Source organism: Acinonyx jubatus, chromosome C1 (genome assembly GCF_027475565.1).
Source record: "Acinonyx jubatus isolate Ajub_Pintada_27869175 chromosome C1, VMU_Ajub_asm_v1.0, whole genome shotgun sequence".
NCBI classification, from domain to species: domain Eukaryota; kingdom Metazoa; phylum Chordata; class Mammalia; order Carnivora; family Felidae; genus Acinonyx; species Acinonyx jubatus.
The window spans coordinates 10,905,854-10,927,519 of record NC_069381.1 but is presented as its reverse complement, the minus strand read 5'-3'; the positions used below and the strand labels follow the sequence as shown (position 1 = coordinate 10,927,519).

At 49.5% G+C, this 21,666-nt stretch overlaps 1 protein-coding gene across 8 annotated transcripts in view; it reads right to left on the bottom strand.

Moving 5' to 3' along the window:
* Positions 1-8,815: 8,815 nt before the first annotated feature.
* The window catches only part of TMEM51 (transmembrane protein 51), a 55,645-nt gene continuing 42,794 nt past the window's right edge, over positions 8,816-21,666 (bottom strand). For 4 of the 8 annotated variants that reach the window (XM_053203965.1, XM_027060363.2, XM_027060366.2 and 1 more), the window contains exons 2-4: positions 16,873-16,936; positions 12,301-12,864; positions 8,816-9,993 (exon numbers count right to left, since the gene is read on the bottom strand). In XM_053203965.1, coding sequence (XP_053059940.1) covers positions 9,585-9,993; positions 12,301-12,644 — 753 coding nt within the window. In that variant the 5' untranslated portion in view covers positions 12,645-12,864; positions 16,873-16,936 and the 3' untranslated portion in view covers positions 8,816-9,584. Of the gene's footprint in view, positions 9,994-12,300; positions 12,865-16,862; positions 16,937-21,666 lie in introns of all 8 variants that reach the window. The other 4 variants (XM_027060362.2, XM_027060364.2, XM_053203951.1 and 1 more) reach the window with 2 other exon arrangements.

Genomic DNA, 21,666 nt, shown 5'->3' with positions numbered 1-21,666 from the left:
TGTGATAGCAGGACCTGAGTCGAAATCAAAAGCTCAGTGCTTAACCAACTGAGCCACCCAGGCGCCCTGAGGGACCACTTTAATTTACGTTAAAATCTGGATTAATGCCTTTTCTTGGAAAATGGGAACCCGGGCGGTGTTCTCACCAGTAGATCAGCTGTCTGTGGGGGCGGAGGAGGGGTTGCCCTCTTTAGACACGGTCTGTGTTCTCCCTGCCCGCCCCCCCCCACACACACACTGCCCACATATCCTCTCTGGCCTCTGGGAGCACTTTAGTTTTTATCCCCAGCATAATTTGATTCTGTAGATAAATCTGTTTTTCCCACCAGAATGGAATCACCAAAAGCACAGATAACTCTCCCTGTGCTCCCATAAACTCCCGAGGACAAATGCCTGCCGTTTTTGATAGTCTCATTCCTCACTGTTTTAAAAAAGATTTAAGGGATGCCTGGGTGGCTCAGTCGCTTAAGCGTCTGACTCTTGGTTTCAGCTCGGGTCCTGATCTCACGGTTTATGGGTTCGAGCCCCCACGTCGGGCCCTGTGCGGACAGCGCAAAGCCTGCTTGGGATTCTCTCTCTCTCCCTCTCTCTCTCTGCCCCTCCCCCACTTGTGCTCTCGCTCTCTCCGAATAAATACACTTAAAAGAAAAGGTTTAACGCGTAGTGATTTCAGAAGCTGCATCAGACAATTCCAGTATCTGAAGTCCTTGGCGTGGGTGGCTGGGCGGGGATCTCAATCTATTATTTGTTGCTGGTTCGTACTGGCTTGTTTCTCAGATGTGTAGCGATTTGATTGGGATCTCATTTCTGATCGAAGTTCACCTGTGGGAATCCTGAGGCATCTGATCCCTGCTCATCGCATTTTTGATGCCCCGGAGATTGATCAGTAGCAGCCTTGTGCCATCCAGTCCCAAGTCCCCATCGGCTTTCTTCTCCCAGTAACTTTTTTATTTTTAGTTTTAATTGTGGTAAAATAGACATAATGTAAAAAGCACCCTAGTAACCATTTTTAAATGTACAGCTCAGCCACGTCCAGTATGTTCACACTGCTGTGTGACCAACCTCCAAAACGTTTCTATCTTAAAGAACTGTAACTCTACACCCATTAAACAGCAACTCCCCATCCCCCCACCCCCAGCCCCTGGCCACCGCCCATCTATTTTCTGTTTTGATGAATTTGACGAGGTGCGTCGTGTAAGTGGAATCTTATGGTGTTTGTCCTTCTGCGACCGGCTCATTTCACTGAACGTCAGGTCCTGAAGGCTCGTCTGTGTGGGAGCTGGTATCAGAATTACCTTCCTTTTTGATAATATTCCTCAGTGACATTCCATTGTAGGCAGGTACCACGTTCCGTTTATCCATTCATTCGTCGGCGGACGCTTGGGCTCATCGACTTCTTAACTAATAGTTTTAGCTTTCTTTGAGGATCATGCTCGAGATCCACTATTTCCTTTGGGTTGCTAAGTTGTGATTTTTCTGATTGCTATTCCTTTGGTAATTATTGGTTAGAATTCTTCTAGAAAGAAGGCTTTTCCTTCATCAACTATTTGTTTATGTGTATCATAAAACACAGTTTGTTCAGGAAAGGCAGAATAAATGATTGGCTCTTCTCTTTTATGTATCAGTATTCAAAGTCAGGAGCAACTGCTAAAGTGACTGTTGAGTTTTTAATTTTTTTTAACATTTATTTATTTTTGAGAGACAGAGAGAGATAGAGCAGGAACAAGGGAGGGGCAGAGAGAGAGGGAGACACAGAATCGGAAGCAGGCTCCAGGCTCGGAGCTGTCAACGCGGGGCTTGAACACATGAACCATGAGATCATGACCTGAGCTGAAGTCAGATGCTTAACTGACTGAGTCACCGAGGGGTCCCTGATGAGTTTTTAAAAATATCATTAGGAATCTTTTTTTTTTTAACTTTTAATTTATTTATTAAGAAAGAGACAGAGAGAGAGAGCAGAAGTGGGGGAAGGGCAGAGACAGAGAAAGAGAGACTCCCAGGCAGGCTCCACGCAAAGTCTGGCGCAGGGTCTGAACCCATGAACCTCGAGATCATGACCCGAGCCGAAATCAAGAGTTGGACTCTTAACCAACTGAGCCATGCAGGCGCCCCTCATTAGGAATCTTTGATTCAAAAATCTGTAGCTATGTTGTAGCCCATTAAAGTCACTATTTGGTTTGATGATCACCAGTGCCATCTCAGGGGTCCACCAAGATAGGCTCTGTGTCCTTTGTTTTTCCAGGTGGAAACCACACAATATTGAATTATAACCCCATGTTTGTGTTGCATTGGGGTGGTCTTTAGGCAAACATCTTTGTTGTGGTTTTCCTTCCCCAAACAAGGAAGTTGGACAAGACGAGCTCTGGGTACATTCCTGTTCTAAACTCTCCTTTCTACAGCATTTTCACACATAGTTTACTCATTGGACTCTCCCAGTCTGGTGGCTCAATCCAGTTGTCAACATCTCCATTTTACACACGTGGAAGTTGCCCCCTGAGTGAGAATATTTTTTCCAATTCCCCAGACTGAATTTCCCCCCACTAGACTTCAAGCTATGGTTCTCAGTCGGGGATACTTTGCATCCCAGGGGACCTGTGACAATGTCTGGAGGCATTTTGATTGTCACACACGGGATAGGTGCTGCTGGCATCTAGCTGAGAGAGGCCAGGGATGTTGCTAAACGTCCTGTGATGCACCGGGCAGCACCCCTCCCCGCCCCCCACGTCAATGTCATCCAGTCCCAAGTGTCAATAGTACCAAAGCTAAAAAAACCCTGACTCGAATCAATCCATAGAGATGCAGTCATATGCCTTTTCATCCAATGTTTATTCAATGAAAGGATGTATACAAATGTACACATCTGAGGATTCAAGCGCACACGAAATGGAATGATGGGACGCTCTGTTCTTAGCGTATCCACAGAACGTAGCCCTCTGATGTTCTCCTACGTTTTCCCTTCAGTCTTATTTCTGGTTCCTATTTTGCCCCTGGAGACTGTTCTATCATTGGTTGGCCCAAGGGAAGATTAATGGACAATTTTCCCTGCTTTCAGGCCAATAGGAAAACTTTAAGCCTTGATTTTTCCCCCCTTATCTTGGGAAATAAACATCAAAATCAAGTTTTAGCCCAAATAGCAGTCAGCTTTTTTGGTCCTGTTTCTTTGCCATTTTGATCGATTGAATGGATGTTTTCAAGAAGCTTAGCATTATCTTTTAGAAATCGTTAAAACTATTGCACTCTTCTGCTCCCAGCTTCTCCCGTATCCCTTCTCCTGCTGCATTTGTACTGATTTAAAATAACCCACTTGGTGCTGAAATGAATTTACCACGGGCAAGTGCTAGAATGGTGTGCCCTTTACTGATTGAAAAGTCAATTTGTGGGCTGGTATGTTGAAGCTGATTTTAAAAAGACAACTAATTTGTCAGAAGCAAAACGCAGCATTTTATCTTATTTTATGATTTTATTTTACTGGCTCAATTTTTCAATGTTAGGTAAGGCAGATGCATTTATTCTCTTGCCTATTTCAAGTATTCACACCCTTTCCCTTATAAACACATGTTTACAGTTTATCATAGTTGCTACCACATTGTTACATTATCTTTCTCTCTTTTGTGATGTATTGAAGTCCGCACTAATAATTTTTCTAGACTGGACATAACTGCCAAGATGTTTTCTAAAATAAGACATCTTGAGGATAAAGACTAAGAATGTTCTCGGGTTTAAAGTTTCCATGCACCGCTCACATTTTATACAGTATCGAGCCCAGCATATCCCTGAGAAGCACGCTGTATTATTGACATTGGGTTGTGGTTTTTTTTTTTTCTGAGAAGGCTTTCAGCTCAGAAAAGATCATGCCATAATTTCTGCTTCAAATTACATTGTAGTTGTTTTATGTTTTTATATATCTTTCATCAGTATGCTTTTAAGGAACCTAAACTTTTGAAAAATCTATTTGAGTTTGTAAATACTATTGACTATTATCTTTCCCACATCCGTTAAATTACAGTTAATAAATTCCAGTGCAGAGTTTTAATGCGCCGGGTAAGGGACTGGGGATGGAGGAAAGAAGGAGAGACCTGTTTATATCATGCCATGCAGAATTAGATTTATAGTTCTGGACTGGGAAGGGATAGGAAAACAGTCTCTTTTTATGTAAAAGTGACAATTTTTTTTTAAAGGAAAATGCTAAATACCATACTTGGGCCGATATCTAAGGATGACCATTTCTTTTTTTTTTTAAGGCATTTTTAAAAATGCTTATTAATTTTTGAAAGGGGGGAGGGGCAGAGAGAAGGAGACAGAGGATCCAAAGAGGGCTCTGAAATGACAGTAGAGAGCCCTATGCAGGGCTTGAACTCACGAACCATGAGATCATGACCTGAGCGGGAGTTGGACACTTAACTGACCGAGCCACCCAGGCACCCCAACAAGGACTGTTTCTTGCTTTTATTTATTTATTTTTTCAACGTTTATTTATTTTTGGGACAGAGAGAGACAGAGCATGAACGGGGGAGGGGCAGAGAGAGAGGGAGACACAGAATCGGAAACAGGCTCCGGGCTCTGAGCCATCAGCCCAGAGCCTGACGCGGGGCTCGAACTCACGGACCGCGAGATCGTGACCCGGCTGAAGTCGGACGCTTAACCGACTGCGCCACCCAGGCGCCCCTGTTTCTTGCTTTTTGATGGAGCTGACATCGGGTAGCCAGGCTCTATCCTCAGAGTCCCCACTGCCCAAGAGAATGGATCTTTCTTCGTCTATGGCAGGATTTGTCACCCTTGGTACTATTGACATTTGGGGCAGGATAGCTCTTTGTTGTAGGTAATGTCCTCTGCATTGTAGGACGTTTAGTGGCATCCCTGCCCTACTAGGGGCCAGTAGCAGCCCCCCTCCAACCATCGTAACATTCCAAATGGCCCCTAAAGAGCAAAGTTAATCCTGGTGGAGAACCACTGATCTAAGGTGCAAAATGTCCAGTTCTGGCATTGGTGTGTCACCGAATGTCTGACGGTGTCACTGGCTGCTGAGAATGTTTTGTCACACGTGTGTCTGGGGTTCACTGGTCTGTATCAGCATGCCGTCCAGCTGACTGCCTTCCTCCCACGTGCAGTTGGTTCCCCCCCACGAGGTGTCAGGTGCCGGGCCATCTTAGTGATCTTTTGCTGGAGTCCTCACTGGTGAGCTTTGATCTGAGTGCCATACAACAAGGAAGCTAATGGACGGCTTTGCCAATGGGCTGTAGGACTTTGGACATGTCTCTTGTCCGCTCCGGGTCTGATTCTCCCCCTGTAGAATTCCTGGGTGTGGCTCAATCACCATTCCCTGTGGCGTAGTCCACGAAAGCTGACCACAGAGGAGGTTTGTGGGGGAGAAACGTTTTGCAGCCACATTGGTTTGGGAAATGCTATATCCTGCAGCATCTGCTTGGAGATTCATAATGTGCATAAGCACATGAGAGACTTTCTAGAATTCTCTGCACTCAGATATCTATGTGGCTCACTCCCCACTTTTCTTCAATGTTGCTTCCCCAGAGACTTGCCCTGTCCTCAGATAGGCGATCGTCTTTTGCTTCACCTTTCTGCACAGGGCTTCTCGTTTTCTGACATTACAGCTCATATTCATTTATTTGTTCATCATCTGTCCCCTTCCACCCAGAACATAGCCTCTGTGTCAGTGGGGACTGGGTCCGCGTGTTTGCAGCTTATCCCTAGCACGTGGCCCACAGTACATGCTGAGTAAAACTGTGCAGAATGAATAGACGTTGTCTCATTTGTGGATTCGCAAATGAGTTTAATCAGGGGCTCTTTTTTGCTTCCACTCATTAGAATCCAGGGGGGAAAAGCTTGAGGAATGACCAGGGGAGAGGGGCTCTAAATCCTGATAACTGTGGCCTTCCTGGCACTTGCTTTCTTAGTATGAGCCACTCAGTGCTGAGTGTACTTGGCAAGCTGGTATTGGGCTGGAAAGAGAACAGAATGGACTGACTTGTCCACCATCCGTGATGGGAGTTGCTGTCTGGTGAAACGAGGAAGAGAGCAACCTTTGGCCTCAATCATCCGCTTATGGCTTCCCCTTGGTCAGAGCTGTAACCAATCTGAGAAAAGTGAAAATAAAAATCGAGCACAGGCAGAGCGTCCTCTACGTGCCCAGCACTGTCTACAATGCAGAGGCAGTGCCCGCCTTCAAGGACTTTGGCTGCATTTAGGCTCAGAGCTCGAAAGGAGAATTTATTGGGAGGACACGGCATCTCTTATGGAAGGAACCCAAGGGCTGGGCCGGGCTTCCCAAGGGACAAGGACCAAGGGCCAGAAAGTCATCAGAAGACAGCTATTTCTGAGGGTTTTTTAAAAAAATGTTTATTTATTTCTTTTGAGAGAGAGAGAGAGAGAGCGTGCGTGTGCACAAGCGGGGGTGGGGCAGAGACAGGGAGACACAGAATCTGAAGCAGGCTCCAAGCTGTCAGCAGAGTCTGATGCCAGGCTCCAACTCATAAACCATAAGATCATGATCTGAGCAGAAGTGTGATGTTTCACCGACTGAGCCACCCAGGTGCCCCGTCTCTGAGATTATGGTTCACGTCTGCCTCTTTCTGCTTCTCCCCTTGCTTCACTCATCTGTGGCCCATCATGATGGCCCCCAAATCCCTAAGACCCCATCACCCAAGAGCCTCTGCATCCATTGCAGGACCAACCAATTCCTGGGAGAAAAGTAGCTAGCACAGCTCAGCTTCTGATTGGTTCTTCTAGGTCATGTGGACACACACCTCAGGTCCAATCAGCTGAGGCCTGAGAGACTGGTGCTCACGTGACACCAACGTGGCTGCTGAGATTCCTCCTTTTGGGTGGAGGGCTAGGTGGGAATTGTCTCTGCTCTTTCTTGGCCCTGGGGCTTTTTAGTTCCACGAACAAGTGTGTGGCTTCTTGAATTTTCTCCCATATCTCTGTCCTTTTATATTTAAGAACGGAAACATGATGACAAGGCAAGGGCTGGAACTTTATTCCGGTTTTGAGTTTTTATTTTTTTTATGGTCACAAGGTAGAGAGCCCTGATAGGTCTGGACCAATGAGCAAACAGGCTGAGTGTGCCTTGGGGAATTTTGAGTGAAGGTGGTCCCCACTTAATATGGTGGGTAATTTTTTTTTTTTTTTTTTTTGCCTGTCTGGCACTGTTCAGATCTCCATCCAATAGCCAACGTTCCCAGCTAACATTCTCCTCGCCTTCCCTGTAGACGGAGTGAACCCAGCCTCTACACGTTACATGTGATATGTAACAAATGCCCACAGACTTGGTGGCCTAAAACCAGCAGCAGCTGGGCCACAGAATTAGGTCCTGATATCTTTCGGGGTTACCGGTCAACGCACCACAAGCCCCAAACCTTTCTCCTCCCCTCCTCCCCCCCGAGGAGGGTCTAGGCGGGGCGGGCACCTTACTAGGTGATCTACCAGAGCCCAGATTGAGGGCCCTTACAGCAAGCTGTTTCTTAGCTCATGAGCTATTCTGCTTTTCTTTTTCTTCCTGTTTGTCCTCTCAGGAGGAAGCATGAAGAGTAACCAAGATCAAGTCCCGCCCACAGATGTGAGGAGAGCCACAGGCTGGCTCAGCAGCAGGCTGGGACCAGGCAGGCCAGCCCTCTGGTGTCTTAGCCACGAAGCAGGCCCTTAGAGCTCCCTTTTAGCAGATGGATTTGTATAAGGAAAGTGAAAGTTTGGAATTTAGGCCCTGTTGCCAACCCCGAGATAAGGAGGTGATTCACTTCCTATCTGCTGCCTCTTCCCTACTTAGGGGCTTTTAGGAAACACGCAGGGCCTCAGAATGGCAACCATGCAGAGTTCATTCTTCTCCTAGCCCTGCAGACCCCACTTTAAGCTCACCAATACCAGGAAGGCACCCCTGGGCCCGGGTGCATCTTCCCAGACTCCCCCTCCACGGTCAAGACCGTGACCCCAGACGTCGCTCTTCCTCTCCTCTGGTTCGGCCTCAGCAGTCTGCAGTCCCCATGGGCATTCTCTTTCGTTGGACTGCTTTCCTGGGCTCCCCAGGTAGGCACTTTGCCCTCTCCATGAGGACACGCTCACCCGGCCCGGGTGAGCATACAGCCCAGCGGTTCCCTCTCGCCTGGCCTCAGGAGGGGGACGTTGGGAGGATGTTTAGACAGGGAGGAGCTGCTGTCTAAACAGCCACAATGTTCTGTTGGGCGTGTGGGTTGACGGAGCAGCCCCAGCTCTCGGGAAGCACAGTTCCTCGCTCTCGTTCAAAGCCTGGAAAAGCTCTTTACGCTGGGTTGCACAGTAGGGCGTTTAAAGAACTCAGGCACTGGAGCCAGGCGGCTTGGGTTCAAACTCCAGCCCTGCCGCGTGCTAGCAATGGGACATGGGGCACTTTAATAAGCCCCAGTGAGCTAACCTGCAAAATGGCCGTGAGGCCAGGATACAGAGGAAGTGGGATAACGTATGTGAGATACTTAGCACAGCGCCTGGTAATACGAAGTGTTCCATGCATATCAGCAATTCTTTTTTAATTTTTTTAATGCTCATTTACTTCTGAGAGGGAGAGAGAGAGACAGAGTGCGAGCAGGGGAGGGGCAGAGAGAGAGGGAGACACGGAAGCGGAAGCGGCTCCGGGCTCTGAACCGTCGGCATGCCCGACGCGGGGCTCGAACCCACAAACCGCGAGATCACGACCTGAGCTGAAGTCGGACGCTCAACCGACTGAGCCCCCCCGGCGCCCCTGCATGTTAGCAATTCTTATGATCAGCGGTGTTTCTCTCGAAGCAAGCCAGTGTTTTGGAAAAGCCGCTGCAGGAATTCAGCATCCGAGTGTAGTCCATATAAAATATTTTATTATAAAAAGCTCAGTTGCATGGCATTTTCGAAGGAACAGAGCGTCTCATAGTATGCTTTCCTTTTTTGCCCTTACACAGGAGAGACTAGGAGAGGGAGCCAGGAAAGACTCTGATGGAATGCATCACCGGGCCTTGGACCCTCAGAGAGTGGATGGCTTCAGGGACTCTGAGAGAGCCCCCCCACCCACCCTGGGCCTCCCTCCTCCCCCACCCCGCCCCCAATCATTCAGCCCCTGGTTTGTCTTCATTCACGAACCGGCCCCGTGTCCTTTCTATAAGGCTGAGTCACATCTCCTGCCCACAGCTCAGGACTCCAGTGAGGAAAGCAAAGGCACGATAACTTGTTTTCTCTTTGACACAAAACAGTCCTAGTGGAAGCAAAACAAAAATCACAACCTAAACCAGCCGCTCGGGGGTCCTCTCCTGATCGGAAAGAGGGGCTTGTCGCCAACAACTCCGAGTCGGGGGAGGAACAACAGGGAAGGTGCCTACGCGGCGGCCCCGGCGGGGTGCACGTCCCGAGGCCCGAGGCCCGAGGCGGCGGCTCTTTCGGACGCACCTGCTAGGTGAGGTTCTGTGGACGTCAGTCACCCCCTAGTCCCGGGACCCCCCCATCCCCCACCCCCAGCCACATCGCTCTGGGTGCACCCGGCCCCTCCGCTTCTCGACTGCAGCTGAAGTGGCTTCACTGGGGGTCCGTGGTGTGGAGGGTGAGCAACCGGAAGGACACACGGAGCGAGGTCGTCAGTCAGGTGGCCGGGCGTCCGAAGGCTTCTCGTGGACTTCGTCGTACTGTGGCGGGGGAGTCAACGGCTCGATGGAGGGGGCAGGGGCGTTTTTGTCCGGGAGGTTGATCCTGAAGTCCTTGAGGTGGAGCTTTTCGGATTTAATCCTTCGCACTTTCAGCGGCTTCAGGCGCTTGGCCAGCTTGGAGTTCTGCCTGTCGGGGGGATTCCCTGCGCCGGTCTCCGCGTTGGCCCTGGCTGCCGTGGGGCTCGACTCGTCGAGCCCCGTCAAGGACTCGTAGGAGGGGAGAGAGATGCTCATCCTCGGGTTCTGGTCCGGTTCCCTCGCCTCTGAGTAGTCTGTGTTCATCACCTCCTCGTAGCTGGGGACATAGTACCTTGAGGAGGCCTCCTCCTCCTCCTCCTGGCTGCGAGATAACACACAGCGACAAGGAGAGGGTTAGCACGGACTCATGCCCCTGAAAATCACAGGTAGATGAGCTCCAGATCCTGTGTCAGCACTGGGTCCTCCTACAGGAGTCGGGTGCTGTTCTAGGTACCTTAACACATACCAACCACTCTCATCTTCCTGACAACACTGTGAGCTAGGTACTATCACTGTACCCATTTTGTGGATGGGGAAGCAGACACATCGAGGTCATGTGATTTGGTCATATATCGAGGAAGCGGGAGAGCAGGCACAGAACACCACACTCTCAATGACTACACTGTCTTATCTGGAAGCGTTAACACAAGGACGTATTAAGCCCCCTTTGCTTTTAAGCCTCCCACTTAACCACATGCGGGATGGGCTATTCTGGTGCCCTGCTGGGTCCTTTGGCCAGAGGCAACACGAATGTGCATGAAATCGCTGCCGATTTGAAGCAAAATGGTTTTCCCTAGGTAGAGAATGAGTATCTGATATAAAATTTATATGTATTGCAAGTTATTCTGTGATTTTTGTCTTCCAAGTTCACTACAAGACTTAAAAGACAGGTCAGGTCCTCAGGCTTACTCTCATTTGACTGTTGAAAGAGAAAACCAGAGAGTCAGGGTGCTGGTTGTTGTTGGTGGTGTTTTTTATACACTTGAACCTTTGGGTGATAATGGCTGACATCTGACCCTCACTGTTTGTCCAGGCCTTCCTCTCGTGTCCCTTAGCCATGCGTGTGCTCACGGCCATGAGCACTCACATGGCGAGGGTGGTAATTACAGGGGACTGATTTCCCTTCTTTGTTCTTTTCTGTATTTCCTAAGTTTTCTAGAATACGCCTGCACGATCTTTTATCAGAAAATGGACTGAATTTTTCCAAACTGAAAACAACTCCCTTCCCACTAGAAAGATAACAAACTTGCAGAAAATCCAAACAACACGGGAAAACCTAATGCACAAAATAAAACCATCCCAAGTCCTTCCACCTGGACACAACCACTAACACTCTGCTGTGCACTTTTCCAGACTCGTCTGTAATCCCACAGCTGCGACATTTGATGAGATTAGGACCTTACCGAAGATGCTGTTAAAACCTCCTTTTCTCAACGTGGTGCATACGTGGTCCCACGTTAGTAACTGTAGATCGACTGTGGCTGCGTAGAATGCCACTGAATGGGCGTGCCATGATTTAGCCTGAATGATGGTTAGGTTGTTTCTCAGGTTTTGCTATTCTAAGCAATGCTCTGGTGAATAGATGGGTACAAATTCCTTTGCACTTGTGTGATGACCTTCCAAGCATCGGCTCTCGGGAACAGAATGGATAGGTCCACGCATCCTCAATACCTCCTCTTACTATGAAACTCCCCTTCGGAAGGGTTGTGTCAATCAACACCCCCATTTCCCTACAGCTCTCCAACACCGGGGGCTGTCTGCCTTGGCCATTAAGATAGGCAAAGAATAATGATACCTATTTGTTTGTGTCTCGTGACTAATGAGGTTGAACATCTATTGTCTGAACATGGATGAAAAGCTTGCTTGTATCTTTTGTCCATTTCCCCATTGGTGTGTGCATCTTTCACATTTATTTGGAAGGGCTCTTTCTATAGTAGGGATGTCAACCTTTATCATCTATTCCCCAATTTATTGCTTATCCCTTGAACGTGTTTGTGGCGTTTTTTGGTCCAACAGGATGCTGCTTCCCAACCTTTTCTTTTCTTTTTCTTTTTAATTTTCTTTTTTAATGTCTATTTCTGAGAGAGAGTAGGGGGGGAGAGGCAGAGGGCAAGGGGGACAGAGGATCCAAAGCAGGCTCTGTGCTGACAGCAGAGAGCCTGATGCGGGGCCTGAACTCATGAACCATGGGATCGTGACCTGAACCGAAGTCGGACGCTTAACCGATTGAGCCACCCAGGTGCCCCCGCCCCCCAACCTTTACGATGCAAGGCGTGTGCGCACAGCATGCTGGGGTGAACGGACGAGCCGTCTGCCTGATGTGGCTCTGGCCACCCCAGGCCCCATGCATCTTCCCTGCGGGTGTCAGAATCTTGGTACCTCTGTAATCCATTCATACTACATTATTTGGGACTCTCCGGGATAGAAGAATACAGTTATTTGGGCAATTAGAAATAGCTGTACAGAGCCTTAGTGGGGGCGGGGGGGAGACTCTACCCCTAGACTAAAGGGGCGGTCTCCTAGAGTCTCCCAGACGCAAATGGTGTCTTCGGGGAGCCCTGAGAGTGTGCCCACGCATGTGTCCCCCCACCTCCTCCCCCCACAGTCTGGGGGGTGGGCCAGTCCTCACCTGTCTTCCTCTGGGGCATGTGGCTCGGCCCCCACCTGGTGCTGGATGTGGGCCATCTCCTCGCCTTGTCGTTGCTTCCTCTTGTCCCGGATGCTCAGGCAGATGGAGAGCAGCAGGAGCATCACCCCAGCCCCGACCAGCACGTAGGCCACGGAGAAGGTCTTACTCTTGAGAATCCCGCTGCCGATCTCTGTCTTGTTGTTCCCCTGGGCGGTCGGCTTTTCGGCGGCGCTGAACCCGGGCACCAGGTTCCACATGGCCATGATGACCCCGAGAACCAGCATCCCCAGGCCGATGGCGGTCAGCGCATAGTGGGAGCCGTTGGCCTTCGACTGGGCCATCATGCCGGGGTGGGGGGTGGGGGGGGGCCCGCAGGGCAAGGCCAGGCTCCAAGGAAGAAAATCAATAGATAAGGGCAGCAGCAGCAGCCAAAGCAATCCAAAACCCGCTCAACGCCCTGCACAAAATCCCTAGGGCCACCCCAAAGAAACAGCGGCTGAGCTCTCGAGGGATGGCTTCGGGCAAGTTCGAGGCATCCTGTGTGGACGGCTGCGGCCGAGAGGTCTGGAAGGAGAAAGCAGAAAGAGGAGAGGGGAAGATCAGTTCGGATCTGAGACGCTCTTGTGAGCACAGCGGCTGTACTGTTGAAGTGGCCACGAAGCAGGACGGAGCCACGGGCTCTGGCGGGGCCTCGCCTTTGATGCATTCCAGATGTCTTACGTGCTGCGCTCGGCTCCTTCTGTGAGCCTGCGGAAGGAGGGCTGACCCGCCTACCCCGCCCGAAAAGGAAAAGCCGGACCTTTCCATGCAGGAGACCAGAAAGGTCAGAGCTCCGGGTCCTTGAAACAGTTTGTGGAATTCAACAAAGTGCGGTAGAGTCTGAGCTCTCACTGGGTCCGGCGAGGAGCGAGAACGAGGGGGAGCCTGAGCCGTGGTCAGTAGCGGTACCCAAATCGCCTGGGTGACGGGCATCCGTCAGTGAAACGTCCCAGTCCGCACAGCCTGCGGTCCGGCCGCCACCTTCGATGGCTCCCCATTTCCTGCAGCAGAAAATCCAGGCTCCTAGGATCACGCCCGTGACTGCCTCCCCCCACCATCTCTCACCTCGCCCTTCTCCGCACACCCCCCCTCTAGCATCTCTGCTGTTCTCTGGTCCCCCCTGCTCAGCTGCCCCTTTCTGTGGGCTCCCACAAGCCCCCGGCAGTGGCTGTGGCCAGTCTCTCTCTTCCTGTGACACATCCTCTTTATCTCTGCACCTGGGACATAAAGGGACTCCAAACACGTTTGCTGATTCATTGAATGAAATGAACAGAGGCCATCTGAAGCCATCCTATGAGACTAGCTTCCCTTCGGCCATATGGAGTTTTGTTTTCCTTTTTAAATGTTTATTTTATTTTTGAGAGAGAGAGAGAGAGAGAGAGAGAGAGAGAGAGAGAGAGAGCATGTGCGCAGGGGGGCAGAGAGATTCGGGGTGGGGGGGGTGGGCAGAGGATCTGAAGCGGGCTCTGTGCTGTTAGCACAGAGCCTGACACGGGGCTTGAACGCACAAACCGTGCGATCATGACCTGAGCCGGAGTCAGACTGTTACCCAACTGAGCCACCCAGGTGCTCCGGGGTTTTGCTTTTCTTAAAGGAGCAGAAGCCTGCCCATTCCTCATCATAGCTGCTGTGCCCGGCTGGATGAGACACCTTCTTCCCCCGATGTGGCTCGGAGACTCCGTGCTAAAGGGAGCAGCCCCTCATCCCGGGATTCCACAACCATTTGTTGTCGGGAAGAGTGAGCAAGACAAGCAAGTCTCCTGAAGGTTTAGCTGAGAACACTCTCAGGGGCCAGGAGGACCAGCGAGCAGCGCCCTTCCTGGCTAACTGCTCCTCAGAACGTTATTCCCGGGACAGCAACCTTTGTAGAACAGTAAAACTTGACAGATGTTTGGCTGGGCAAGGTCCTGTTTTCAATTGTGCATTCTTTCCAATCTTTCCAGAAGGACGGCTAACCAGGCCACTTGAAATCCAACGCCGCAGAGATATTTTCTCATCAAACAATGGGCTCCATCTGAAACTGGCCACTTTGTTAAAAAATACTCTAAAAATATTTGGGATAATATCCTTTATCGGCTTGAGGTCTGTTCCTTCTTTTTTGCACTCAACAAATATTTCTTGCGCATCTGCTAAGCAGTGTTAGGCACTGGAGAAATACTGGTGAGCAAGTTAAGGGCTGGTGGGGCTTCCGGGACAGCAGGAAAAAGCCCACAAGGAATAACAACAAAATGGGAAGAAAGTATAGTAGCTGGAATTCGGTAGGTGTGTGTCCTATGGAAAGTCTCCCTGAGAGAGAAGTCCCACTTCACATAATAGGGTCTGCACCCTGTTCGTGCTGTCCTACGTGTATTTGTATGTATGCATATATGCACGCATCCTGGTGTGTGAACATGTATGTGCGTGCGTGCAGGGCACTGAACAAGGATCCATTCCGCTGCAGCCAGTGGCGGTGGGACCAGCTGAAAAGTCTACCGTATACACAAGGGTATTTGTTTCTTACAATATCACTCACAGCCAGCAAAGGAAAGGATGAGGGGATCGGCGGTTCTGCCACATGGATCTGAGATGAGACCGGCAGGGGAGGGGCGGGGCGGGGGCTCTGGGGGTAAAGGTTCAGCCTGAAGCTGGTGTGGGAAGCAGATTAAAAAGCCCATTACTGAGCACCTGCTAGGGGGCCCTACAGGTAGGCCTTGAACGTGGGAGGCTGACAGTGTGTTTTCTAAACCAGTGATCGGGGCCACTTTAACATTCCACCTTCCCTGCTCTCTCAACTCCAGCTTCGCCGTATCCTGTCACATGAGTAAAACAAGCCTCAGATGAGAGTCACCGACAGAGATGAAAATGTCAGGATTCACACATTTGGGCCTGTTCAATTGTCAAGTGATTGAAAACAGGCACCAACACCCAGTGTGGGTAATGGTATTGGGATAAGTCATTTCATACAATTTTTCTAAGTGGCAAATTTTGGCATTTATGGATGAAAAATTTCAAAATGCTTATACCGTTGGGCTCTGTAATTCCAACTTGTAAGACTTATGTACAGGGCAAGGATATTCATCAGAGCTTTGTAGCAGTGGGAAACTAGAAGCTACTGAAATAGCCAATAATCTGCATCTGGTTAAATAAAATATGGTACGTGTGCTTATTAAATTACGGTTTCAAGCCGGCTAATGATACGTTTTAAAGTCAGACAAGGTTAAAAAAAAAAACTGGCACGTGCAGTGTGGTTATAATTTTAAAAATTCCATACACAGACATGTATATATGAGTACATGGGAAGGAAGACTGGATCCTTCTTACGTTAAAACAAAGAGACAAAATATTTTCACGCATGCAAACATGTTTGTAAAAATCTCAGAGGAGGGGCACATTCCTAATTTAGCAACGACTGCTTCCGAGAACGGAGAGGGCTTGGAGCGTGTAGCTTTCACTCAATTTCTGTATCTTGAAGGTGTTACAACCAGAACAACGTATTGTTGCAAGGCAACATAGGTTGGTGGTTAAACAGGAACTTTGGAGCCAGTTTGGAAACCGGCTGCCTGAGCTCAGATCCTCACTCTACTTTCCTGGCTGTGTGACTTTGGGCAAATTACTTAACCTCCCCGTGCCTCAGTATCCACCACTGTAAAGGGGAAATAAAAGCCTTCTAGTATTCATCTCATAGGAGAGTTTTGATAAGTGAACAAGGAAAGATACATAAAGCACCGAGAACTGTATGTGACCAGCACAAGAGTCAGTCCTTAGAGAAAGGTTTGTTATTTAATATTATTTAAAGCTTGCATTGCCAATGGGGTGAGACCACCCACGAGGGGGGCAAAGATTACATGGTGTTGGATATTATAATGGCTTGGGGCCCTCCATAATACATAAACAGATACACAAACACTATTTAATGTATTATATTAAATTTCAAAACACTCAAATTATGCATACCACGGTGGTTTTAGTTGTGTGTGTGTGTGTGTGTGTGTGTGTGTGTGTGTGTGTTGTGGGATTAGAATGATTTTTGTTGTCTTTTTCTTACTGGGAGACTAAGGACTGGAAACAGAAACGGGCCTGTGGTGCCTTTAGAATGAACAAATGGAATAAAGGTTTTTGGGTTTTGGGTTCGTGGCAGGGTTACGCTTCCAATGGTCGCTCAACATCGCTCGTCGATTGCACGCTCCCTCTGGAGCCCAGGATCCTGTTGGGTTCACCAGGGATGTGGAAACCCAGCTCCCGAGCCGCAGCTGATGGCTGTTTATGTTGTTTCTGGCTTGCTGACCCACGTTATATTTAGCATGATGTTCTTTCCCTTTCAAAAATATGGAAAGAAGCTAATTTTGTGCTCGGAGGATTTGGATCACATAGTTTCCAACACGTCCTTAAAACAGGGCAGCCTTGGCAGGCAGACTAGGGTCCCAGCTCAGCCAGACTCATGGACCCATCGCGGCTCATGGTCAAGGCTGCCCTCAAGGATAAGTGAGTGATTCTACACCTGGGTGTTCAAGAAAAGTTGTTAACTACTTAAGAGAAGCATCTACCTGTTGTTACCTGGGGTGCTCAGGGCAGGCTGGGAAACAATTCTTCATACTAAAATCTTGAATTAAGGACCCACCTGTAAGAAACCAGAAACACAGCTTTCTAAGTAAGTGGTGAGAATTTCTTCTCCTTTTTTTTTTTTTTTTTTTAATTTTTTAAAAAAACGTTTATTCAGTTTTGGGAGACAGAGACAGAGCATGAGCGGGGGTGGGGCAGAGAAAGAGAGGGAGACACAGAATCCGAAGTAGGCTCCAGGCTCCGAGCTGTCAGCACAGAGCCTGACACGGGGCTCGAACCCACGAACCGTGAGATCATGACCTGAGCCGAAGTCTAACGCTTGACTGACTGAGCCCCCCAGGCACCCCAGCGGTGAGCATTTCAATTTGAGATGCTTCCTGGGTGGGTGGGTATGTGTTTTCTTTGTTTTTTCTTGGGGGAGGGAGGGTATCGGTTGGGGTACATGCAAGAAAGGTTGTCCCCAAAGAAACCAAGACTCTGGGCCAAAAAAGTGGGGCTGCGGAAGGATGACAGTCCGGTAGCTGCATTTACCAGACCCTTATGTGGTTTTATCTGTCTTACACAAGTGCTCTGGAGACTCAAAGAAGAGGAAACACTCCCCCAAGTCATTTTATGAGGAGTGTATAACCTTGATCCCTAAAGTAGATAAGGACAAGGCAAGAGAGGAAAATGACGGGCCCATCTGATCCACGTGCACACAAACAAAAATCCTAAACAAAACATTAGCAAATGGAATCCCACGATGTCTTTTTAAAAGCAGACCATTACAGGGGCGCCTGGGTGGCTCAGTCGGTTAAGCGGCCGACTTCAGCTCAGGTCACGATCTCGCGGTCCGTGAGTTCGAGCCCCGCGTCGGGCTCTGGGCTGACAGCTCGGAGCCTGGAGCCTGTTTCGGATTCTGTGTCTCCCTCTCTCTGACCCTCCCCCGTTCATGCTCTGTCTCTCTCTGTCTCGAAAATAAATAAACGTTAAAAGCAGACAATTACATAATACATCACCATCAAGTTGGGTTTATCCCCAGAACATAGGGTTGGTTCAACACGAGAAAACCGAGTGATGCCAGGCACCAGGAAAAAGCGTGAGCCACGACAGCATCATCCAGTGGAGTATTACACAGCCATGAACACAAAGAACCCGCAGCTACATGCACCGATGTGGCCCATTCTGGCAAGCGTGAGGTTGAACGGGAAAGCAAACCCGGCATGTTTCCATTTATGTGAAGATCCGAGCGAGGCAAAACCAAACAACACGTGTCCATTTTTGTAATAAGAGGAAGAAATGCAAAGGTTGCAAAACCTAAAATTCAGGATCATAGCGACCTCCCTGGAGGAGTGAGAAACAGTGTCTGGGGAGGGTGAGAGAGAAGGGTACGTGGGTGTTTACTTATGACGTTATTCCTTAAATTTCATAGATCTCTTATAGGGGCCTTTTCGATTGGTTGAATTATTTTGCGGTAGGAATTTCCAAAACCATCAACATTTTTCCCAAACTCTTAGCATAAAATCCAAACTCCCTTGTCCCACCAGAATGGATTGGCTCCTGCCTCTCTCATTTCTTCTCTCTTGGCTCATCAACCCTCCATGGCTTCTGTTCTGTTTTTCACTCACACCGAGCACGTCCTGCCACAAGGCCTTTGCGCTTGGTCTGGCTACTTAAAAACAATTTTTTTTTTAATGTTTATTGAGTTTCGAGAGAGAGACATATGGAGCGCAAGTGGGGGAGGGGCAGAGAGAGAAGGAGACGCAGAATCCGAAGCAGGTTCCAGGCTCCGAGCTGTCAGCACAGAGCCCGACGTGGAGCTGGAACCCGTGAACTGCAAGATCATGACCTGAGCTAAAGTTGGCACTTAACCGACTGGGCCACCCAGGTGTCCCTGGTCTGGCTACTTTTTACTACTTCTGTCTCTCACCTCAAACTCCACCTCCTCAAAAAGGATATCCCTATCCACTCCGTATACAATGCCCCTCCTTCACCCAGCTACTCTTAAGCCCCATGCTTGTTGGTTCCCTGATGACATTCCTTCCCACGGACGGATGACATTACCTCACCATCTATAATAGTATTGTTTTGTTTTCTTGTAGGCTCCCTGTCTCCCCCACTGGAGTATAAACCCCCTGAAATAAAGCTCTTGTTAGGGAAGCCAGCAGGTGCTTAATAACTAACTCTTCATTGAATGAATATCTCGCAAGTTAAAAAGTTTAACCAATGTCCCATATCAATTTGGGGAAATTCCTAGTCCACAGTTGGCACCGAGGGGGAGAGGATTCGTTAGAGCAACTTCCAGGAGTATCCCGTGTGCAGACCGCTTGCCGGCAACATGGGAGAGGTGCCCAGTTAATTGTGATTTCCATTCTGACCCGAAGTGGTGACTCTACCAATGTCCCCTGGTGTTCCTAGGCAGGAGTGGGCAGGGGTGAGAGCCCTGAGCCTCCTTCCTTTTGGGCAGCCGCTGTCTTCCCTCCCACGAGCACCCTTGGCCCAACCAGAGCCAGCATGGGTTTCCGGGGTGGGGGCGGATAGTCACAGCTCTGGACACTGGACGCCCCACTTGGCTGACACCCGAGTGTAGTCACCCCACACCTAGAGGGACCTGCTATGAGTCTGATATGAAGACAACACTTGGAATAAAATTGAACGAAAGAAAGGGAAAAAAGGCTCTGCTCTAGCTGAAATGGAGCGAAGGGCCCCAAACGATGGTGGAGTGTTCCCTGGCCCGGGTCCCGCTGAACCCCAGAAATTCTCTGGAACGCAGTTCAGAAACCAAGGATCTGATCTAGACCCTTGAGTGGCCACGAAGCTTGCCCCCTGGCCCCAGAAGGAAGGCACAGCTCCAGCCCATCCAACCTTCCATGGGAGGGGATCTCAGTCCTGGCAGAGTGACCAGTTCCCAGGACAAAGAGCCTCCTTGACCAATCTCTCTGTGCCCTGAGCTCTTCCTGCCAAGCTGCATAATTGGGAAAGGGATCCCCAGCTGCATTCAGGGAACCAGGCCACATTCCCATCACAAAGGAAAAACTCAGTGGGGGCCCTCTGGGCCAAGTTTCAGCCCCTAGTCCCTTTTGTCACCAAGTTCCGGTCCCATGCAGGGGGGAAGGTTGGGGGGACGAGGAGGAGAAGGGCTCTGAGCCACCACTGCCGCAGCTCCCCTCCAGCCTGGGAGTGTCAGGCCACCTCCCTACCAGCCAAGGTCAAAGGCATCAGGTTCCCATTCGTTCAGAGCATGTTCTTGTAGACTGAGCACTCAGGAAGAATGAAAGGCATGTGGCCAAATGAGTCATAAAGGTAGAGGGGAGGGAAGAGGGTTGCCTGGGCCCGGAGAGAACTGGCGGTGAAGGAAAAGGTGCTAAGTGATCTGCAAGGCAGAGCCACAACTGTAGGAAGAGTAGTGTAAGTCCCAGCAGCAGCCATCCTTCAAGGAGCGAGGAGCCCACTCTCTCCGAATCTCAGAGAGGTTACATAATTCGCCCTAGGGCACCCAGTGCTAAGCAGCAGGCGAGATTCACAATCAAATCCTGCTGACTTTGCCCATGTTCCTCCTTGCCTTGCACGACGCCGCTCCCTGGGCAAGGCAGGCAGGCCAGAAACGAGCACGGCAGTTTATTCTGGGAGATATTTCATCGCAGAAGCACGAGGGGTAACAGGTGTCCCTTTCTTTTAAAATGGCTTTCTAAGGAATTTGCATCTGACAACTGCTGGGTCCCTATTGTGTGCCAGGGGCTTTGGGGGGACACACGGATGTGTGAGATACTTTTACAGTCCAGCAGGAAGACAAGTGATGCTTTCTTATAGAAGGGAAGTCAGCACCAGGTAAGAGTGAACATGGGTCGGGTGCCGACTCTGTGCCAGGCCCTGTGTCCAGCTCCTTTCATGTATGATCACTTGATCATTACTATTTCTATTTTACAGATAAGGACACAGAGGCTCAGAGAGGTATAGTGACCTGTCCAAAGTTACACAGCTAGTATACAAGGCAGGTATAAGGCATGTCTGATCCTAAAACCCATAAATCACAAGGCAGTACTGATAACATGGGGCACAGACAACGAGCCTACAGAAGGGGCAAGAAATTACCTTTGAGGGAGGTGGGGGAAGGAAGATCCAGAAGCTTTGCAAGGCCTTGAGGTGTATGTAAATTTACCTTGGGTGGAGTTTGGGGGTAGGAGGGGATTAAGGGCGATCTGTGGGGAGGGTTCAGTCTGAGAAACTGCACAGAGATGGGAGAGGGGACGACAGTTCCCAGAACCTAACACTTGCTGCACTGAAAAGAGGCAGTTTCCCCCCCCCCAACGGAAGATCTTGGGGAATTTTTTTTAAAAAATGTTTATTTTTGAGTGAGTGACAGAGAGAGAGAGAGAGAATCTGAAACAGGCTCTAGGCTCTGAGCCCGACGCGGGGCTCAAACTCACCAACAGTGAGATCATGACCTGAGCCGAAGTCGGTCGCTTCACCGACTGAGCCCCCCAGGCGCCCCAGATCTTGGTGAATTTTATAAGACCTGACATCTCCAGTCTCCCTGCTAATCCATTTAAATATTGGCGCCTGATCCTTAATCGGAAGATAAATTCATTCTGAAGACTCCAGGAGCCATAAACAGAAGCAGTGAGCTAAACCAGGTATCTAGTCTTTGGGAGCTTGACAAGGTGTCTCTCTCTAAGCAAGTGGCTGGCGTGTGACCCTATTTACAAGGCTGGCTGGCACCAGGGAGCCAGTCCCGAGGGCTCCGGCCACATTCAATATTTCTTGGGAAATGTGACCTCGCTGTGTGTGTTTCCCTGCCAGGACAGAGTC